Here is a 21,506-nt window from a genome sequence, read left to right as displayed (position 1 = left end):
GTACTCTTACGTCTTCCCTTACGCTCAAGATTAGCTTAGCATAACACCCCAGTTGCATAATCAGAGAGGGTGACCCGTTCTTTACATTTATTTTTTTAATGATTAGAATAAAGACTAGCCAGAGGTTTGAAGGCATAGCAGACGCACTTATGGCCTGGCCATCAGACTGCAATGAATCTGGGAAGTCTGCTAAACACCTGGTCACAACAAGGACACGAGAAGGAAGGAAGGTGAGCGATACAAAGACACACTTCCCTGCACCCCTCTTTACAGAAATTAGCTCTTTTGTGCTGCAAAGATGTTGCAAACTAGATTGAACTCCTCCTGGTAGGAACAGACCGCGAGAGTCTAGACGTGTTATTTTATTACAGGGAAGACTGCCTGGTCTTCTGACCCGGAGGAAATAGTCTGTAGGGAGGATCAGAGACAGACCACACCCGTCTCAAAAAAGAGCTCTTCTAAATGGCCCCCTTTTTTTCCTGTCTTGCCTTTAACATCCCCAGCTCATATATTCTCCACCTGCGGATCTTGGTAGACAAATACTGGAACTCATTTACCGAACACAAGTGTTTGCTATTATGGCTGCACACGAAACTGCTTTCTAGAGCCATATTCCTCAATCATGCTAATTCCTATGACCGCCATGGAGAATACTGCTCATCCTCCACAGCCAGACATGGTCCTTAAAAACTGAAGGTGTTGATTCTGTTTATATTCACACTCGGTGTGAGGGCATGTTTGCGCGTAGCAAAGTGTACAAATGTGCGTGTTTGCATAAAAAATAAGTGCATACTTTTTATGCAATAATTATGCAATGATTATATATATATAATCATTATTATATATAAAAATATAATATGCAACTGGGTACATATGGATAGAAAACTACTCTGTAGGTGCATCTACACATGCACCAATGCGCTTTAGTTAGTGCACATTAAATCTAATACCTCCATTGTGAGGTACTAAGAAAATTCACATTAGCTTGTCTTAATGCACATTAACTAAAGAGCAGAGTTATTGGGCACATCTACACATGTACTTTAAGGCACATTAGCCTATTTTAATGAGCATTGAAGTGTCACCAAAAAACCGTGCTCTTTAGTTAATGTGCATTAAAGGCAGGCTGATGCACATTTTCCTAGTACTTCACAATGGAGATGCCAGATCTAATGCATGTTAACTAAAGCACATTAAGGCACATGTAGATATGCCCTATAAGTGACGCTTAATTCACATTAACTAAATAGCACAGGTTTTTTTTTAAGTCACACTTTAGTGTGCATTACAGTAGGCTAATGCGCATTAAGGTGCACGTGTAGATGTGCCCATGTGTTGTGCTATATCAGAAGCAAACAGAGGAGTGTGTGAAGAAGCTACCATACACTCCAGCAAAAAAATCCAGATTCCTCCTTGCTTAGGGGCCCAAGCCAGGCACTTTTCTAATTATAAAGCGATTACAGTTCAGTGACTTCAAAGGGACCCGGTGTTTTGGAGTGAGAGGCCGGTGGTATGCAGCTCAGCAAGTAGCCAGCTTGCTGCAAGGGAAGAAAGCGAGCGAGTAGCAGCACGGTCACGGCTACAGGCAGACAACAGCCCTGCACTCATGCAAGCCAGTAGAAGGCGGCATTTCCCCCCCTTGCCAGCTTTGCACCTGTCTGATGGTCTTTGACTGAGTGAGCCATCAAAAACCGGTTAAGGTTAGTGGCTTGAATAATTGGGGACCTGGCAGCTCCACAGAGACTCCACGGAGGCTTTTTATGCTCCGGTGGCTCTCAGCTCCGTCTTCTGGAGCAACATTTTAATTTAGGCCTGCCTCCTCCATCCCGGAGAGCTTCATCTATAATTCAGGGGAGGCTAAAGTGACTGGCCTCTCCACCTCCTAGTTTAACACCTTCATTATGCTGAACAACGCTCTCATGGCTAAATCCTTTCAGAAGCTAATCCAGGCCAGATCAAAGGAGAGCAGCTTTTAAGGCAATCTCCACAGAGCTGAGGTGATTATTAATTCATTGGAAGGCTTTCTCTGAAGTGCCCTTTTATTTGTTGTATGCTAATGCATTTAAACCCCACTGACTGTTTAAACACAGGTTGCACCACGTAGGAGTAGGCAAGCCAGCGTTTAAAAAAGTTTGGGAACAGGAGTGATGCTTTTTGCAGCCCTGAGACAAAATTCAAAGCCAGGACTTGAGCCCCCGTGAGCTGAACAGGCTCAGGCAGAACATCTCTCAATGGGGCAGCTCCAAGCGTGACGAGCACGGCCTCAAACAGCGCAGCGAGGTGATCTGTGTGCTCCGACGCTGGGAAGCAAAACAGCTGTTGAGCCGCAAAGTCACAGCCATCCTTGCGTCAGGGAAGAGCATGCAGCCCTCTGCACCCCAGGCTGGACTGCACCGAGACCAATGCAAGGCAAGAGGATGGAAATGAAAAGGTAACCAAGAACTCCCCCGGCCCTGTGCGCACACTTCACAACCGGATACTTCCCCGGTCATATTCCCCGAGGCAGCCGCTAATAGCACAGGCAAGGATCACGTGTGCAAACCTGTGTCTTGTGCCTCTGGAGGAAGCCCAGAGGAGTTCCTCCAGGACGGGTCTTTCCTCCGCTCCTGCCGTGCTGCCGACGCTGCGCTCTTCCCCGGGCCACTCTTGTCTTCAAATCCCCTCCAGCTAAAACCCACCTTTGCTTCTCTCTTCAAACTCTTCCCTCCCACACACTGAACCTTTCTCCTCACTTTCTTCAGAGAAAACAGCAAGACAATTTGCAGTCTGCCCCCATGATCCGTCACTGAGTGCCCTGCCTTTTTTCCAGTGATGCCTATTAAAGTTTCCTGCCTAACCAGTACCTGCTTTGCATCCTCTTCTGCCTCGTATTTCCCTCACCCCTATTCTCAACCCCTTTGGTGCACTCTCTGCCAACTGCTCTCAGGTCCTTCCCCATCCTCTCACATCCCCAGGTCTCCGATGAATACCCCTTCTCCTCTAAAATGGTCCCAGACCTACAGCAGGTCCCTTTTCTCTAGCCCCATCTTAGGTCCTCACCAGTCTTGCAGTAGCTCTCCTTCCCCACCCCCAAAATCCCTCTCCCCGAGGTCTCTAATAACAAGGAGACAATATACCGCCTGCCAGGATTCATTCCAGCTGTCCGCTATCCATCTAGGCCCTTTTACTACACCTCTAGCTGTGGCATCTCAGCACTGGAGACAGTGTGATGAGAGAGACGCAGGCTTAAACAAAGGCAAGAAGTAATGATTAGAAGGGGGCTTGCAATTCGTCAGGAGCCAACGGCACTTTTCTGACACGGCTGATTTTATACAGCCAATTTCAAAACCCCCTCTCCGGGCAATCCCTTCCAAAGGGAGAAGCAGCGAGCTGACCAGGAATTCAAGTGCTGAGCCAAGCAAAACATCAGCTGGACCCTGGCAAAGATCAAGCCATCTGAAAATATCTGCAATGCACGTCTTTCCTTGAATGCTTCCCTCAAATGATATCGGTTTGTCCCTTTCAAGAGGTTGTGCCCGATGTATTTGCTGCAGCTTCCCTGCTGTTATCAGAACAGCTCTCTCAAATAAACCAGTGCAAACCAGTCTGCCTCACCAGCAATAACCAACAGCGGGCCCCCCACCAGACCTTCCTCCTACTCACTCATCTCCTAGAGCACAACGTGTCACGTGCAACTTCCTCTGATTTTTACTGCTGTCTGTTCAGCTGCTCCACCTCGTTCAGAGAGTATGTTAAAGCTTTTCTTGTCTGCTTTTGTTGCCAAATTGTACTGTGCTGAAACTTTAAGGGGCAGAGATCATCAACCACTGCAGTAGCGCAGGGCTTACTCTTTTGCTATGAAAACAGGAGCTACTAACAATGTCATTTATTTGCACTGAGTGACTTGAGACGGAGGATTTTGTCTCGCACTTTCTTTAGATGTTTTCCTTCTTCCTAAAGAACAAAGCCTGCATAGGAAGAAAACCCTCCCTCCGTCTCTCATGTACGCGCGCACACAACTGCTTCACGTAAAGGGCTCAACAAAACTTCAAAAGCTGGGGTACTCACAGCTTGCTTAGGTTTTCAAGGCCTGTAAAAGCCCCATTGGTGTCTTCTATTGTGCCCGAAATCTCGTTATGGTCCAGATCCCTGGGGGGGAGACAAAAGAAAGCTCACAATCAATTCCTCAGCCTGGGGCAAGCCATTAAAGACCTAGAGGGAAAAGTTTGGGAACAGCTTATGAAAAGCTTCCCACTTCATCCCTTGCAGTACATCACCCTCCCATCAAAAGTCCAGCTTTGCAGCAAAGCAAGGTTAAATCAACTTTGTCAGAGCCGGCCCAGCTCCTTTCACATTGCTTTTCTTGCACACAGACCAGAACACCGGCCCGTGATGGTGATGCTTTCATATCTACCGCTTACAGTAAATATGAAAAAACTCTTGGGCTTAAGCTCTTTGCTCTTTCTTTGTGGCTGTATGAAATAGCCCATTGTGGGGAGGGACGAATCTCTCAGTGAGCTTTGCTGGCTTGGTTTCTTTTTTTTATAGGAACAGCCAAAGAGAGACTTGGGACTCAGACCCGAGGTATCTCTGGTGCAGTGTCATGTCCCTAGCAATGATACTTCAGAGGAAGGTATCCCCCAAAGTAGGAAGAAGTGCAATACTCTTCCAACCAAACTTGGTTTCATCCTGATTTCTAGCACTTTGTTTAAATCCTGATGCACAAGCTTTAATTTCCCTTCTCACACAATAGCATTAATTAGGGCAACTCTGCATGGCCTTGTTGTCCCCGTAAACGTCCAGTCCCTTTTGGAAATGACTGTCTTCAGCTATCTTTCTCAATGAGTTCCTGAGTCCAGGGGCTTGGCTAAGGGAAATGTGCTGGCACAGCTATACCAGGATAATTTTAATGCTCTACTTCTCTTTTATGTAACTTCTTCCATGTCTTCTATTTTGTTCCTACACAGATACAAGCATAAGGCCCAGTTCAACCTATTTTGCTTTCAAAATGAACCCTGAACCTTGCAGTGAGGCAGGGATCAATGCAAATGAGCAAACCAGGAAACAAACAAAATAGTAAACATTTTGAAATAGCCTAAGAAATGCTTTTTGGCTTTAAATCTCCAGCCAACTGTGTTCTAGCACGCTGACCCTAACTTTCAGTGTTAAGAGTAAGTTAAGATAAATGCACATGGAGGTGTCCTAACATTTCACAGGGAAGCACACACAAACCCCCTCCAAAACATTATCTTGCCATTTGTATTTCGCCTCTTTTGAGGTTAATAAGAACAGCGGGAAAGTTTTAAACGCTGCTTTGTTTTTTTTAAGGCACATATTCAAATGCATTGATTTAAAAGCAATGCAAAAATCTAGAACTCTTGGGTCAGAAATGGTAACTTTTATCAGACCAACTGGAAAATCGCAAAAAATATTCTTTTTTTGCGATTTCCCAGTTTGTCTAATAAAAGGTATCATTTCTGAACCAAGAGTTTTAGATTTTTGCATTTCTTTTTGTCTCAGATCAACACGGCTACCAAATACCTCTTTGATTTAAAATACTCTTTTGTTTCATGCTATGCTTGGAAGGATTCTTCAGGCACGGGGTAGTTTTTGGACGCTGTGCTACGGATATCTGGTTCTGCATGGGAACAGGAGAACGAGTGTAGGCACAATTTATGTGTATAGCACCTCTACCAAGCCTCCCTTAGCTAGGACAAGGCTGGGACGTACCAAAGTGACTGCAGGATTGATTTCTTGGCTTTTTTTGAATGTGAACTAAAAGAAGTGGCCAGAAGCCGCAACCCCTGCTTCTCAGCTGGCGTCCATACGAGACCTGAGTCTTGCATCTCAGAGCAACTGGCCCAGACAGTATACCCGTGCCCGTCAGCACGATCTGCATCTCAGAGCAACTGGCCCAGACAGTATACCCGTGCCCGTCAGCACGATCTGTGGGCAGATCCATGCCAAGGGGATGGCAGAAAACGAACGCAGCAGGGTGCTGGCCCCACAGTACTGTGGTGACACTAGGGGAGAGGAACGGTCGAGTCTGTGGGTGTTGGGCTGATGCTGCTCGCAGGAACACCTGAAAGACCCCTCTCCGCCTCGAAGCCTTTTTTCTGGCCAGCTCCACCCCGTGACTCTGCTTGGGCCCCCTGGCCGGCTGCCCCTTCCCAGGGTGCGAAGCAGAGGATGAGAAGGAGCAGCCTGTTTGAGACCTGACATGCACTTTTATGAATTGCCCGTTGCATTGTGCTGGCTTAGAAAAGGGAAGAAAATAGCGCTGCTTGTTGCTATGCTTGTCCTTCCAAAAGCAAGTGAAAGGCTTAGTGTTAAGAAGGGGAAAAACCTGCTTTTTCACATGGACAAAAATTGGAGAGAGTGGGTATTCCGGCCGGGCTCGCTTTGTATTCAGCTCCTCTGCTTTCCCTGCCCCTGTTGCCAATTTCCTATTCTTTCCGGCTGGCTGAGCCTGAATGCTCGCTGCCTTGTTAATCATTGTGCGGCGAGGTCCCCAGGCCTGACCTCGATTTGAATAGCTCCACATTTCAGCAGTTTCACACCCACCAAAGGCTCGTCAACAATAGGCCATAATTAAAGCATGCTCGGGTCTTTTTCACCAGGTGCAGGGCCCAATAGGCCTTCTTCTTTATTAAATTAGAGCTCTCTCTCTCTGTGCGCTGAACATAAAAGGGGCTCGGCATTAACTGCAAAGAGAAGAGAGCTCCCAGCTCCTTTTCCCTCATTTTTCTTAGGAAGCCTTTGGCCCCCGCACTGACAGCTGCTTGGGAGAAGACCTTTGCTGAATGCCAATGCCTGAAAGGCTCCAGCTTTAAAAAAACAGAGGCCCTTCTCAGTCACTTCCTCCAGTGTGAAACTCAATAGACGGGATAAATAAGATGTTTGCCGTACAGTAACCGGGCCCAGGGAAGCCGCTCCGTTCTCACTGCCTTTTAATTAATCAAGGCGTAATGGGTGAGCGAAGAGGAATCAAAGTATCAAGCTGTATTTCTTTAGTTTTAAAAAAAAAAAGAAACCCACAGAATTCAATCAGTCCAATGAACACAGCTGGCCTTGATGTCTGAATATGCTCTAGCGACTTCCCAGCGTGGGAGATTAAAGCGCCAGGCAGCCAACAGAAAGGGGGACACCCCTCACGCTGGTGGTACTAAGGACAGCACGATGCTGACATGAACAAACCAAATCCCAAAGGGAAGGGCTGGATTCCCCACTCCTTGATGGAGACTCAAATCAGGCCCAGATACCCACCCCCCTGGAAGATGCGTGGTGAGGGCTGGTGATGCCCCTGCTTTTGTGCCTGGTCGGGTTGAGGGTAGGACATGGCCCCTTCCAGTCTGATGTTCCCAACCCCTCACTCCTTGATGGGCTGGAACAGGACCGCTCCTCAGCAGTGCACAGCAGCACTCGTGAGGCTTTCCAGCCCAGTGGGAACAAGGCTGCCGTATCCACGTGTGTGTACTCAGGTGTGTGTCGCGCAGCTCCCCACGAGGGCAACTTACAGCACGCGCAGGTTTTGGAGTCCCTTGAAGGCGCCCTCGGCGATGTGGCTGATGGAGTTGCGGCTGAGTCGCAGCACGTGCAGCCCCCCCAGGTCTGCCAGGCTCCCCTCGTCCAGCCGGGTCAGGTTGTTGTAGGACAAGATTCTGGAGAGAAAACCAGTGTGCCGGTCACTACGAGCACTTTCCATCCGCTCTGCAATGGCCCGGGAGCTTCCTTGCAAGTCAGCTCCCGTGCACGGCCCATGTACAACACAGAGCTCCCATATGGATGCAGCATCTCAGTAGGGGCTAACTGGGATGCAAGGAGGAAGCAGGGTCCAGTCTGCAAACACTGCAAAGGGTAATGTGGAACATACGCATCTAGGAGCACGTCAGGAGAAACTCTGGCCCCATCTGGCCTCCCTGTCAAGCCCAGGACTGCCAAGGCTTGCCAACTCACTGGGAGTAGCTATCCTGCCTCCCCTCCAGGCTGCTTGGTGCTATCAACTTCAGACCAGAGGCTTCCACTGTGAATGCATATTCTTGGCAGGGCCGTGCCTATTGCAATCCTGGGTGTCTCGTCTCTATTCATTTTCACCCAGGGAGCCCCAGGCATCTAGGTGTGGGTGTCTCCATTGCTTGCCCAACCCCAGCCAAGAGCACGAGCCAAAACAATTTTGCTACGAGGCAATTTAGTATGTAGCAATGCATTGTTTAATAGTTCCCTTCCCACGTGGGGCAGGTCACCCCCACAATCCACCCCTGCCTTGTCCCAAGGGTGTGCGCATGCCTGAGATCCCTACTCAATGACTGACAGCGGAGGGGTTGCCTTGGTTTCTATCCACCCTCTTCCATCGCGTGTGCTCTCCCCTGGCTTTATGGCCGGTCTCGGGCAGTGGCGTAGCTGGCACTCACAGGGGCAGAGATGAGATGTGGCTAGCAGCAAATACGGACTTTTCTGATAAGAAGCCTCAACCCTACCTCTAAAGGGAAATGTCACGGCACTGCCACTGGGGCGGGGCTGGATAAGGGCAGACAGGCTGGTGTGGAAGATCCCCTGGGTGCAGAGCACATCAAGCCACTGCCAACAGACCCAGACTGGGGACAACAGAGCGTGGCCACACTTCTCTGCTCTGGTTATTCCTCGTTCTTGTCCCAACCCTTGTGGGGCTCTTGGGAGCGGAAAGTGTTGCTCTAGTTGCACTGGTCACTAGGGCCTTTTGGGTGTAAAAGTGTCAGTCAAGCTCAACCCTCTTCCCCAGCTCAGTTCATTTGAGTGGCTTTTCTGAAGTGACCTAGGCCTGCAAGTCCGACTGAAAGTCCTCCGTATCCATGCCCTTAAGTCACTTAGAAGTTTTAGAAAATCCTGCTCTGGGACGATGCTGAAGGCTTTTGTTATACAGGCGACAAGAAAAATCTCTCGGATGGCTCCAGACCTCCGAATTCCTCCTCCAGGCCTGCCTCCAAACAAGCCCATATCAAAAATGTTCCCAGAGCTTGCATAAAAGCCACTGCACAAGCAAAGCCTAAGTCAAAACAGACCCATATTCCTAAACACTGCGAGTGTCATTTACTTGGCAAATGAGTGGCCTCGTGTTTTAAATGGGCAAGTGGGGAGGGAGGTGTTGGAAGCGATTCAGCAGAGATGAATGCGTTTCGAGACGGCCTGGGACAACAGACCTCCATTCCTAAAGACCTTGCCGTGTTAGCCGTGAAGAACTGGCATGTGGTCAAAATTATGTCCTCACCTGCAATTAAAGAATTTGGCCCTTTTTTTTTTTTTTTTTTCCTTTCCAAATAAAAAAAAATAATAATAATTCTCAAAAGCAATCCTAGGCCTGGCTGGAAGAAAAGAAATAGTTTCCTTTGATATTCTGCAGAAGGGGTTTCTGCCACAACTGCTAACAGCATGCTCCCTTCAGCTTCTCCTGACGTCATGTGGGCATGGACAGCAGCAGGGTTTAGAGTATCTGTCATTAGGGTTGCAACCAGCTGGAAAGTTTCCGATGCTAAAGCGCCAGGCAGGGCTCTCTTCAGCAGGCTCGGGGCTCGGCCTCCTGCCTATGGGACTGACTGGCTTACACGCCAGCACCTTTTCCTCCCCGGTGGCTTCGCATACGCTAGGTCTGCAAAAGGGGCAAGCAGGTCAACGGCGCTTTACCGCCACGACACGTCTGAATGCGGGGAGACGCAGGGCTGGAGGGGAGAGTAGACGCTGACAGTCTGAAAGTACCGATGACGGTAATAATAATGAAACAGAATGGGGTTAATTGGCAACCTGTTCTCTTGTTGCTCTACCCGGGATTGTGTTACATTTTCCATTAGGTCCCGTTCCCATTAAAGCAAACTGCACATAAATAGCCTTGATTATGTTTTTCTTACAAAGAAAGACTCTGGCCAGCTTCCTATTTTGGTTTGGTGCAACTTTATGCTTGCCTATTACTCTACCTGCAGCTGGGGTGGGTTCCATTATACAGATGTCTAAGTACCTGATTTGCAAGGACAATCAGGCACTTAATGCAACTGCTGGGTGGCCTCAAGTTTTCCTTTCTTTGCCCTCTCATGTCCCAGTTCAGAAACCTGGGTTACGTTTCTTCCCCATGGAGGCAGAACACTCAGCCCTTTGATGCCATAGCACTGCCCTTTCTCCCATGAAAGTCTACCGTTCCTCCGACTGCTTGGAAAGCCGTTCCACATAAAAAAAAGGCAGACTGACAATGTTCTTTGCTAACTAAAAAACAATAGTTTTAAAAGTGCCGGTCCTGGACAAGCACCAGTTCCTAAACCCCAGTACCAAATTAAACATGCAGATTAGCTACCCTATACATAAGGGACATGGGAGTCTGTGTAAGGAGAGAAGAGCTCTAGGGAAATTTCCCTTCTTCTTGTTACCCTTCTATTCCAGATCAGCCTTCATGTCCTTGACTAGCAGACGCTAGCCTCTGGTAGCTCCTGGCAATACCCTTCCCCCAGAGCCTGGCAGATTTTGCAAAGCTTGGCGCAACTGCCCAAGTGACTGCCTGGCAAATCTCAGCACAGCAGCACATTTTGCCCACGCATCCAGGAATCAGACTGGAGTGCCTCCCGGGGTCCAGGGACCTCATTCCCAGCAGCCACTGATTGCTTATCTCCAGCCTCATCTACCCCCAGATGCGTGTCCTGGCCACTACCTGATTCTCTCCTTAGTCCTCCATGCACAATAAAATAGTCTCCATAGTGATGAATTTGGCTTTTGCACCCAGATAGATCCTCATGTCCCTGTGAACGTCTGGAGAATCCAGCCCGCCTTTCATAGTTTTATCGTTTAATAGTTTGTCTGTTCAGGCTGGGACAGGCTGTGGATGAAGCAACGTGCTGGATGTCATGGAAGCCTGGAAGGCACTACCGTGCAGACAACTCTGTGCATTAAATAACCAGTATTTAGACTCTCTAGGCCGAGTGAAGGAAGACCCTTTGGGAGCTGCCTGAAAAACGGGAACATTTTTTTGCAATGAACGTGTCTCAAGAAGGGGATCCCCTTACTCTGCACCGAGAGACTTCTGAATCTGAACATTTGTCCCTAGCTCCAGGATCCGTCTCAGTGGAAGTGAGATCCTTGGAAAGTTTAGCACAAAGTTTCCAGCACCGGGTGAGAGTCAAGCTGAAAGGAGGAGTTACAGTTCCTCTGCAGACCTGCATGTACTAAGTGTTCATGCAAAAAGAAGAATCGGTTTTGTGTTCTCTGATCGCCCAGTTCAACGTGTTTAAGGAGGGATGGCTCCTCCTGAAAGCACAACGAACAGCCCAAATGCACCTCTTCCTCAGAGCATGCAGCTTTACTCTTCATCCGGCTGTCGCTGGTGGGGTGGAGGGGCTTTTGTGTAGCCAAGTGATTGTATTTGCACCTGGAAATCTCCGAAGAGTGAGGCTGCCGTGTTTACCTTCTGACAGACGCACCCTTCAGCCAGGGTAATGTGTAAACAGCAGCAGCAAGGATAAAATACTTCACTCACTGCCTTGATGGAGGCCAGAACTCTAGCGGTTACAATCGTGTAAATAAAGAGCCATAAAGCACAGCTTCCTCCAAGCTCGGCAGCGGACATGCTGCAAGAGAGGGCATGTGTTAGCAAGCACCTAAAGAAGAAGGGTGTTTGTACCTGAAAGCTTGCAAAAAAACTTTTTTTTCCATCTATTTAGCTGGTCTAATAAAAGATATCACATTTATCCAAAGAACCTTGTCAGCCAGCACCTAAGGCCCTAGGAAGTCCCAAATGAGAACCTCTCTTTGCTCTTGGAAGCTAACCCGTCTACTCCCTATTACTGGGGCAACTTTATTCAAAGCAGGTGCCACACAAGTCACATCACTGTGAAAGAGCACGGCCATTATTGCAATCAGAAAACAACTTACAGTTCATGTAGCTTCTGACAGAAGCTCCAGCCATCAGGGTTGATGCGAGCTATCAAGTTGTTACTAAGGTGAAGCTGCTGGAGGGAGGAGAGGCCGTAAAGAGAGCCGCTGTTCACTTCGATCAGGCTGTTGTACTCCAGGTGTCTGACGAGAAAACCAAGGGAGCATATTTGGACTTTCCAGCAGGAGCTGAAACACCCCTTATAAAACATTGCTATTTGCCTCTATACCTGGCTGCACACTCCCCTGCACGCACGTGTGTGTGAATAGCATGAGTAAACTCCAGGAGAGTCTCGGGAACTGGTCTGGAGCGTGTCCAAAGAAACCTTTGCTCCGTCGCAACACCCGTCTCCCCATTTCCTAACGTGTAACTGGGTTTATGTCTCATGTCTATCCAGTGTGGCTCCAGCTTTGTTATGACAAAACTCAGCATTTTGTGTGGAGACCTTTCAAGTGCTCCCTGGCAATACGTTTCTGGGAATCCCCATCCAGAGGAAAAACTACAGAGGGGGAAGTGTCAGCTTGCTTGCTTTCCAGGCTGTCCCAAGGGGGAGGACATTCAGACCTGTGATGCATACTTCCATGTACCAGTTACAATAAGACTTACGGAGGATCTGGGTGAGCTTTTACTCCTGGAGCAACTGAGATATTTTATTGTGTTTTCAAATCCTACCGCCATAGGATTTGAAAACACCATTTGAAAGGTATTTGAGTGACTTTAAAGATACGATTTCTTGAGCCTTGTTTTTATACAACTGATAAAGCAGAGTTTCTTCCTACTTCATGTGTAGTGTGTATAGACCAGTGATTCTCAACCAGGGCGCCTTCAGGTCCTTTCAAGGGTGACTTTGGGTATCACACAATGGTTTACGAGCATGATTTACAAGATAAACCCGAGACTTCAAACAGAAATCCATAGCTCTCGTCTTTCTGAGTTCTTTGCCACTGAACAACTGCTCTATTATTTTTCTGTAGGCAAAAAAAGTGAAAACTAAGAGCTGGCATTTTGCAAGGGGTGCCTTGAGTCTAGAAAGATTGAAGACCACCAGCACAGACACACACCCCACCTATATTTATTATCCCACAATACAGTATATAGTTTCCATCTATCTGACAGTTTTATGTTGCTGCCGATCTTGGTGGTATCCAAACACCTTCCAGATAAAGTCAGCTCCAAAAGCTGAGTCTTGAAGTGTCTTTATGGAGTCTCTGCATTTCTACCTCTTGGGGTCAGAGCCCTGTGCTGGGTGAGTTTTAATTTGGGGAGAGGGGAGGTAGTTGGTGAAGGTTTGGGACTAAAAGGAGTGTCTACCTTGAGAGCATCACTTCTGCTGAAAAGGGTGTCTCCAAGGAGCAGACCCACTCAAGCACAGGAGGCAAGCACACCACACCGGCAGCAGCGTGAGAGCCTGCTGGAAGGAGGCGAAGGGCCTGCAATCCACAGCAAAGGAGGAACTATGTCCATTTGCTGGTCCCTTTTACACCTGCCTCCTGTCTGCAGCAGGGATGTGACGAAGCAGAGCCCAGACTGGCAATTCGGATAGGGGCTGAACCAGAACTGACAGCATCAGAGCACAAAAGTCCCCCACCTGCCACCATGCAACCTCTGGGCATGCGGCAGCAATCTGGTAGGACACGGGTCAACGCGGGAGAGAGGAGGGGAGACCCTGGGAGAAGCAACCCGCCTCCAGTAAGCACGCGCATCGCCCAACTTACAGCACTTGCATCTTTGCCAGGCCCCAGAAGGCCCCGTCCGTCAGCTTGCTGATGTTGTTGCGCTGCAGCTTCAGTACTTCCAAGCTGTCCAGCCCCTGGAAGGTGAGGCCCTCGATCAGGCGGATGCGGTTCCGGTTCAGCTCCCTGCAATCACCGACACGGGACACGCGTATTAAACCCCCGCGCTTTCTCGTGGGATCAGCTGCACAACACGGGGAGGAGTGCCAGCAAGCTCCTCCGTGAGCCGCTCCCACGAGGGAGCAGAAGGGCACCGGAAACACGGGATACTGGAGCTGGCCAGGAAATTCAGCTGGGCGCATTCCCTCTTAAACAAACTCGCTCTTGGGAAAGCTTTGCTATACGGAGGAGAAGCGGAAGAGATGCCGAGTTGCAATTCTTTCCCTCCAACGGCCGTTTCCATTAAGCCCTTTATCCTTTTCGCCAGCATTCACACTTCATCTGCCCTCATGTGAAAGCCCTGCCTGAACCACCAGATCGAAGGCTCAGCAGTATTTCCCTTGCAAACCTTTGTTTTTCCAGGAGCAAAATTGACTCTGACATAAACATGAGCCACATGAACTGCGAGCCAGGTGCACGTTTTATTACTAGGTCTGAAAGGACAACATTCAGTTCCCCAGACAACTCTAGCCTTCTCCCCCCACCCCACAGTATTGTAAGAAAAGATTAAGAAAGAAGTTTCTACAAAAACAAAAGGGGTTTTTTTGCACTTGGAGATCTCAGCTCTGTTTTGTTTGTTCCTGTCTGTTGTTTGAAAAGCAATCAATGCTTAAAAAAAGAAAAATCGGGAGTACCATTATGTCCGATGGTTGCCATCAGCTGCTCCCATCCTACAGGGGTAATACCCAGGGGAGCTATGGGGCACGTCATGACCTGCTACCCTTAAGCACAGCAGATGAAATCCCAGCTCCACAAAAGGTACTGGTTTGCTTACTGCTCTTTAAAAACCCAAGTTCATTGAACCCAGTGGAAAGGGTATTTTGGATCAGGCCCAGAAACGCTATAAACAGAGGGGAAAAGTCAAACAATTAGAGCAACTCTTTGCCTATAAAGCCCATTTATAGCTGCAGATGTAGATGTGTGCCCGGGCAGCTTACTCCATACTGCAGCTGGGATAATAACAATGTGCGTGTTAACCCATCAACAGCACTGGTGTGTCTGCCCAAATATCACTGCACAGTTTAACAACCTCCCTTCGCTGCATTTTTATTGCCACATAAAGATACCTGTGTGGTCTCGAAAGCATAACAATACAGTTGTTCATAACAACACTGTCACTCAGCCCCGTCTGTCCAAATTTTCCCACCGAGGGGGGGAAAAAAAAAAGAGCAGCTGTTGTAAGGGACAGTTAATACATTTTATATAGTCAAGAATTGAGACACTTGTCTATATCAACAACTCCCATATCATTTTCATCCAGAGTCTGATCCAAATAAGCCAACGGGTCTGAGACAAAATGAACCCTCTCCCAATTTGTTTTATGAGGTGCTGCCATAGGACTATTAAATATAACTTATTCTGAGTTTTATAGATGGAGAGTGAGGAAGGGCTGCACTTGGTGTACATGTCCTCGGGGAAATTTTGTCTCCATAAAGTTTGGTTAGCCTTAATTAAAGTGCACATTTCTACTCACAGTTGAGTTAGCCTGGGTAGCTTGAATGCCTTGACAGGAAGCTGGGCGATCCTGTTTTTGCTCAGCCGGAGTGTTAGCAGGGAGCGTGACAGACTATCAAAAGCACCAGGCTCCAGGGCACTGATTCTGTTGTTCCCCAGGTAGCTGCAATAAACCATCACAGAGAACTTCGTGGTTATGTCAGAGGTCTTCGTTGTTGGGTGATCAGCATTTGCACGGTGGCCGAACAGCAGGATGAAGGTAGATATGCTCCATTTAAATAGCTCAGGCTTTTGGATAAATGCAAGCAAACTACCTTACCAGAGCCCACGCTGGGGTCCGGGCTTTCAGATAAACTCAAGGAAACCACCTTGCCCACAGCCCATCCAGGCTTTTGGATAAATGCAAGCAAATCACCTTGCCCAGACCCCATGCTGGGGTCCAGGCTTTTGGGTGAATGAAAGCAAACCATCTTGCCCACAGCCCGTGCTGGGGTCTAACCTGGGAGAGTGCTGATTCCCTCCTGAGAGACCTTAAACCCCCTCCACTCCAATGCAGGTGATTGTTAGCAGTGCTGTCCATCAGACCCATAACGCAGTCATCCATCATATGCAAAGAGGGCCTGAAAGTGCAATCTCTGAAGACCGCTTGAAATTATGAAAGCAACTCATGGGGCTGCAGCTTCTAGAGCAGCTGTCACATGAATCATATACAGATTACGCTGCATTTTCCCCGCAAGGCCCACTGGGGCTCTGGTTCGAGTCCTTGCAGCCTGTTCACTATGGGTGGGTTCCCTGAGCGAGCTGTCACTCAGGGACAAGTACACGATCCAAAGGGAAACAGCTATTTTCTCCCACCCGTATGCCTCCCAGTGTGTACCTCCCTGCTGCGGCTTCACGTGTTCAAAGCTTGGCGGGACACGTTCATGTGTGCCTTACTCGGTCACTGTTTTCATTGCAGCTGGCAAAATAGCAGCACTTGCATTACTACTCGGACGACGGGACACCCAGAGTGAGAAATCACCACTGGGAACAAGCGCCTGAGCTCCACCTCCCCATCGCACGTGGGTGCAGGTATAATTCAGAGGGTTTGGTACCGATTCTTTCGCAGAGGTGGTGGCTGGGCGTCCTCCCTGCTGCAGCTATTCAACAAATGCTGTTCCCGGCAAGAGAAAAAAACAACTTACAGCTCCTTTATGTGAAGCCCCTGCGGAAAGGAACCGCTTCGTATTTCCGTGATGTCATTGAAACTCAGGTCCAACGTTTCCAGGGCAACGTAGGGCTTCAGCTGACTCGCATCGATGCTCCGGATCCTGTTGTGATGTCTGAAACAGACAGGATGAGAATTGGAGAGGTCTGCCAAAAGGGGGGAAAAAGACAGAACCAGAGATTTTGGCACTTGCCAGCCAGCCTGTCCCGCAGGCAACTTGCTGGGTTTCTCTAGCGACCATCCCATTAGGATACCACGGTGCCAGAGACACGCACACGGGCCCTGTAGTGCTCCTAAAGCTCCTAAACCAGACAGTAAGCAATCATGAGTTTAGGCAGAGTTTGAACTTGTCCTTTCTGGTTTGGGGGCAGCAACCCTTGCTTTTTGTATAACCCCTTTCCTGCCCTTCCGAACGCGTGGTCCCATCCCGCACCCCTTTCATGTCGGCCTGGTGCCTAGAGCGGGATGATACCCGGGCAGGCAGCGATCTGGCACATTTCCAGCAGCATGTAACCCAGAGACTTAAAGGATGGAGACAGGTAGAGGCCCAAAGTCCCAGGCAAAGTTGCTGTCTAATGTCTGATACCCTTTGAGAGATCCCAGCTCTAAGCCCGTTAGGATGATTTGTAAGGCACAGAAACAGCAGATGGGGGAGTTAAGTTTTACAGTCCCTTCCACCCATATTGCTGGCTCCATACCTGCATTAGGACAAGCTGGCCCTCAGCACTGCTGGCAGAATCTAGCCCTACAGGAAGCGTCCAAGTCCGCCGCGTCCCTACCAACAGTCTGCAGGTTTCAAATGAAATGGCTTTGCTCAGAGGGAGCATTATGAGTCACTCGCTGCATTTCCACAGCTGTCAAACAGTTAAAAAGCTCCGAAAACTGTCTGCACCTCCAGCGTTTTTTAAATAAAATCTCCCTCCCTCCCCTCCTTTTTTTTTCCGATTCCTTTTTGGCCTCAATCAGTAGGAAGAACAGTTACTTCCCCCCCCTCCAGAGTATAGTGCATTAGTCACAAGAAGCAAAGCAGATGCCTGACGTGAAGTCAGACTGGAGTGAACCATCGCTGAGATTATTGGCAAGGCTGACACGGAGGAGCCCTAAATAGAGACGTTCACAGACACTTGAGAACCTGCTGAATAATGAGAGAGAGCAGAGTGGGATTAATCAAGCCCACTACCCCCTGGGTAAGCAGAAAATGAAGAGAGCCAGCACCCAGTCAATGCATTCATGAATGCAAAACAGAGATACCCAGCTCTCCTGCCCAAGTGGAGCATCTCTTTCAAATAAACACTTGACCCAATTGCATTCGGTGCTATTGTGCTGGTCCGTCTCTCTGAACCCATCTCTGTCCTCCTGGCCCTTCTATTTAAAACCCTCCCTGGAGTTTATAAGCCCTCTGCAAGCCAAGCTCACGGACTAGCAAATGCGTCTTAATCACGACGAGGGATGTGATCAGCTCCAGAGGGATGTTCTCCCTCACCCCCCTCCGATGAATAAGAACACGATGCTTCTCAGCCACTTTTGCCAGCGGTTGAAAAAAATATCACACAACATTGAACTGAATCACTTAAAACAGACTGATTTATGATGATTCACATTTGGCTGCCTCACCCTCTAAAAAAATCCTCGTTTATCCGCAAAGTAAAAGTTTCACAGGTGCCAAAGAGACGGCAATGGGCAGACAAGTAGGATCTTGCGAGTTGGCAGGGCCTTTTCAGAGCAAGTGCTGAAACGGGTTGCGTCCAAAGCGCGGCTCGAGAAAACAGGGAGATGCTCGTTTCGCATCAAGGTCGTGCTTCACACCACGCACGTGCTGGAGAGCTGCACTGAATCCGGGGCGTCTGACTGCTCGTGGAAACATGGATGTAGCTTGATTACGTGCTCTCTTTCATGCCTTCCAGGCACTGAAACATGGGTTTAAATCCTTCCTGCTGTGGCTCACAGCTTTTTTGCTGCCAGTAGGTGGATCTACACGTGCCTTTACGCCAGCTTAAATTTACTGCGCAGTAAATTACAGTGCAGTAAGGGGGAATAGGCCGGAGTCTACATGTGCAGGCGTTAAAGTGCATTAACGCCGTGTCTGGACTGACTTGGGACACTAGTTACTGCACAGCAATGCACATGGAGATGCTTTACTGCTCAGTAACACTATCAGCACAAATTGGTGCGACTTTTGCCATATTTACTGTGCAGTATGGGAGTGCACATGTAGGCACACACCCGTACTGCGCAGTAATTTTGGTTAAACATGCACATGTAGACACACCCGGTATTACCATTCCCAAGGCGATTCAAAGCTGGGGGGTCATTAGGACCCCACCTTTTCCCCTGAGCGAGGACCGGGGCAGCATCTGTTTTAACTTGCTGTGCTGCACTGACTGGACCGGCTGGCACCCTTGCTCCGTCCCAGCCAGGCTTATCCCTCCCCATCCCCGTCACCTGCTCTGTGTCGCAGGGAAGACAAGTTTTACTGTCTCATTTTAGCCTGTGTGACTGCAAGAGCACAAGATGACTCTGCTCAATCAGAGACCAAGTGAGGAGAGCGAAGATGGGAAGCCAAGGCTCTCAGTTTCTATTCCCAGCTCTGGCACTGACTCATATGCCTTGGGCAAGTTGCTTAACCCCTCGGTACCTCCAGCGTATCTGTCCGTAAAAGGAGCTCGCTGCGCAATCAGGGCACTGGAAAGTTGAACTCTTTGAGCTCTGCAGGGACTGTAAAAGGCTTTTGGAGGAAAGGAGCTAAATCATAATGCAAAGCACTACAATTCCCCAGCCAAATACCTCGTGCAGCTGCAGAGCATGGCCACCATTAATCCAAATTTAACCTCAACCAACCGCTTCGCGCCAGGCTTAACCCCCTCTGAGCACCAGTTCCTCCCAACTCGAGCAGTCAGCATTCCCTTCGCAATCTGCAGCAGCGCTTAGTTATTTAAAATGCAAAGCACATAAGATAGTCAAAGGGAACAAAGAGGGGGCTTGTGTGGGTTTGTGTTAAGGTGGAGGCTGGGGAAGACAGGTGGGGAGCATTCAAAAGCTTAGGGCAGTTCCAAGAACCTAGGTCGGGATTTTCGAGGTAATGTTACAGTCTAATCCCAGCGAGTGTCACAGCACTAAGTGTCTCTAGCCGCGTCTACACGAGACGCTTACTGCGGAGTAGCTCGTAGTACTGCACAGCAGCGTCAAGGCGCAATGCGATGCTACTGCGCAGTAGTAACGAGCTACTCGTCACCAGGATGCCGTGCGGGTAATGCCGGTTACGGCATGGTCATTTAGCACTTGGGTATGCAAGTGCTAGATGACTGTGCAGCCAGCATCTCGTGTAGAGGCGGCCTCTGTGAATACTTACTGATGAACAGGCTGCGAGGCAGTTTCCTCTAGTAGTAGCTGATGGGAGAATTCATCTCTCCTTATGTCAAAGGGTTTGTCCACATAATAAAGCAGCAACTTAAAATATGGCTTTACACCAGTTCAGTTAAAACGACGCAGAAAGCTGCGTGAATGCTCTTGAGGCTTCTTTGGATGCAGCTGATTTCCAGTTTTGTTTCTACGTTTCTTAGAAAGTGGTTTTAGCCAAACAGAAACCAGCCTTTCTTTACCAGGAAAGCGAGAGGGGTTTGCTCCGGTTAAACGAAATCAATTAAAAACGGATTTAAATTCAATCAGTGTAACCTTCTCGTGCACACCAAGCCTGGGTCAGGGCGGCATGAGTCTGCCACGAAAATGGGCGGTGTAAAAGAAGAGCAGAGCGGTGAGAAGTCGTATGCTTAGCCTTCATCTAGTGTCAGTTTACATGGCAGGCTGAAAAGAAAACCTTAATGCAGCGAACCTCTGAAACCAACACCTGTTCGCTGCATCAAAAATAAAATCAAGCTTCAAAAGGGAGAGAGGCTTTGCACTTCTGGTGCAGCGCTTCTATTAATATTCAAATGCACTGTCAGGATTCGCATTGGGGAGGAAGGCCCGAGTTTGTTCTGAATTAATATGGCCAGAATGGCCAAGCCCGAGCTCCATGACGAACTGGGATGGAAAGGCCCACGAGGTGTGGCGCCGCAAGGAAAGACCAGGCACAAAGGGCCTGGTCAGGTGTTAGATCCAAGACAGGGTTATAGGAGACGGAGCAGATACACTCTCATGTCCTCTGCTCTCTGCCTGCGACCGCCATCCCCGTTCCCAGCACGTGCGTATGTTGCTCCGGCCACGTTTTCCCCATCGGCCTCGTAAACAGGGCGCTTTCCCCCCGGACTCTGCTGCAGGGCAGCTTGGCTAATGACAACCATCCCATGCCGCAGGGTGATGCTCTCACCTGCCGCAAAAGGGAGCAAGTTTCTGACGTGCCTTTAGCAAATGTGAACCAAAACGCTGCAATTAAAGGGATTTTTTTTGTTTTTTTGTTTTTTTTGCAAAAACCTAGTTGGTGGAATAAAAGATATCGCCTCTACCACAAACTCTGCTTCCAAAATGTTGCAGCTCTCTCAAATCCACACTCGGGCTACTCCAAAACTCTCGGATTAAAACCACAGAGGGGGACGAACGCTGGTGGGGCTTGCACTGCTTTTAGCTGCGGCTGAGCACAGGGGAAGAGCATCAAAAATGAAGGGAGTTCAGTGGTTGTGGGGCTGGAGGAAATATTATTTGGCTTGCTATCATGGGGGGCAGGACTCCATGGCCCAGGAGACCCCTCTCAGTCCTCTGCTTCTCTATCAGCAGTCCTAGCCCCCCTGAAATCAGTGTAGCTGTGAACTTTTCCACCAGCTGAGATCCTGCTCCCCAGGGAGACTGAGTTTTTGCCTTACGCAATTATTTCTTTAAAGGAAAAGGAGAGACCTCCTGTGAAGAACCGTGCACCCCGCTGCACAGCACCGGGCACGAGCATCTCGGGAAGCCTGTTGCGCAGGGGGAATAAGGTTTCTCGTGAGACCCTGGCGGATTGCTAGTCAACGCGCTGTCCTTGCCAAGCGGTCCCTGCCAGGCAAACTCTGCTTCTGAAAGCAGCCCAAGAACAATGGGACCAAACATGGCGTGTGGAGACTAAATGACTCGCCCAAGGAGACACGGACAAGTCCGTGACAAAGCGCGGCACGGCGCT

General features: G+C 49.0%; 1 protein-coding gene across 3 annotated transcripts in view; it reads right to left on the bottom strand.

Annotated features, from left to right (window-relative positions):
* Positions 1 to 21,506, bottom strand: part of LRIG1 (leucine rich repeats and immunoglobulin like domains 1) — a 103,943-nt gene that overhangs the window by 17,175 nt on the left and 65,262 nt on the right. For all 3 annotated transcript variants that reach the window (XR_016438496.1, XR_016438497.1, XM_090022119.1), the window contains exons 4-9: positions 16,395 to 16,532; positions 15,230 to 15,373; positions 13,579 to 13,722; positions 11,863 to 12,006; positions 7,497 to 7,640; positions 4,048 to 4,128 (exon numbers count right to left, since the gene is read on the bottom strand). Coding sequence is in view for 1 of the 3 variants with exons in the window: in XM_090022119.1 (XP_089878245.1) it covers positions 4,048 to 4,128; positions 7,497 to 7,640; positions 11,863 to 12,006; positions 13,579 to 13,722; positions 15,230 to 15,373; positions 16,395 to 16,532 (795 nt within the window). In the remaining 2 variants the exon portion in view is untranslated. The remainder of the gene's footprint in view (positions 1 to 4,047; positions 4,129 to 7,496; positions 7,641 to 11,862; positions 12,007 to 13,578; positions 13,723 to 15,229; positions 15,374 to 16,394; positions 16,533 to 21,506) is intronic.

Source organism: Crocodylus siamensis, chromosome 11 (assembly GCF_052110815.1).
Source record: "Crocodylus siamensis isolate JL-2025a chromosome 11, ASM5211081v1, whole genome shotgun sequence".
Lineage (NCBI taxonomy): Eukaryota > Metazoa > Chordata > Crocodylia > Crocodylidae > Crocodylus > Crocodylus siamensis.
Note: the sequence above shows the minus strand (reverse complement) of the source record. Positions and strands in the feature narration are given on the sequence as shown.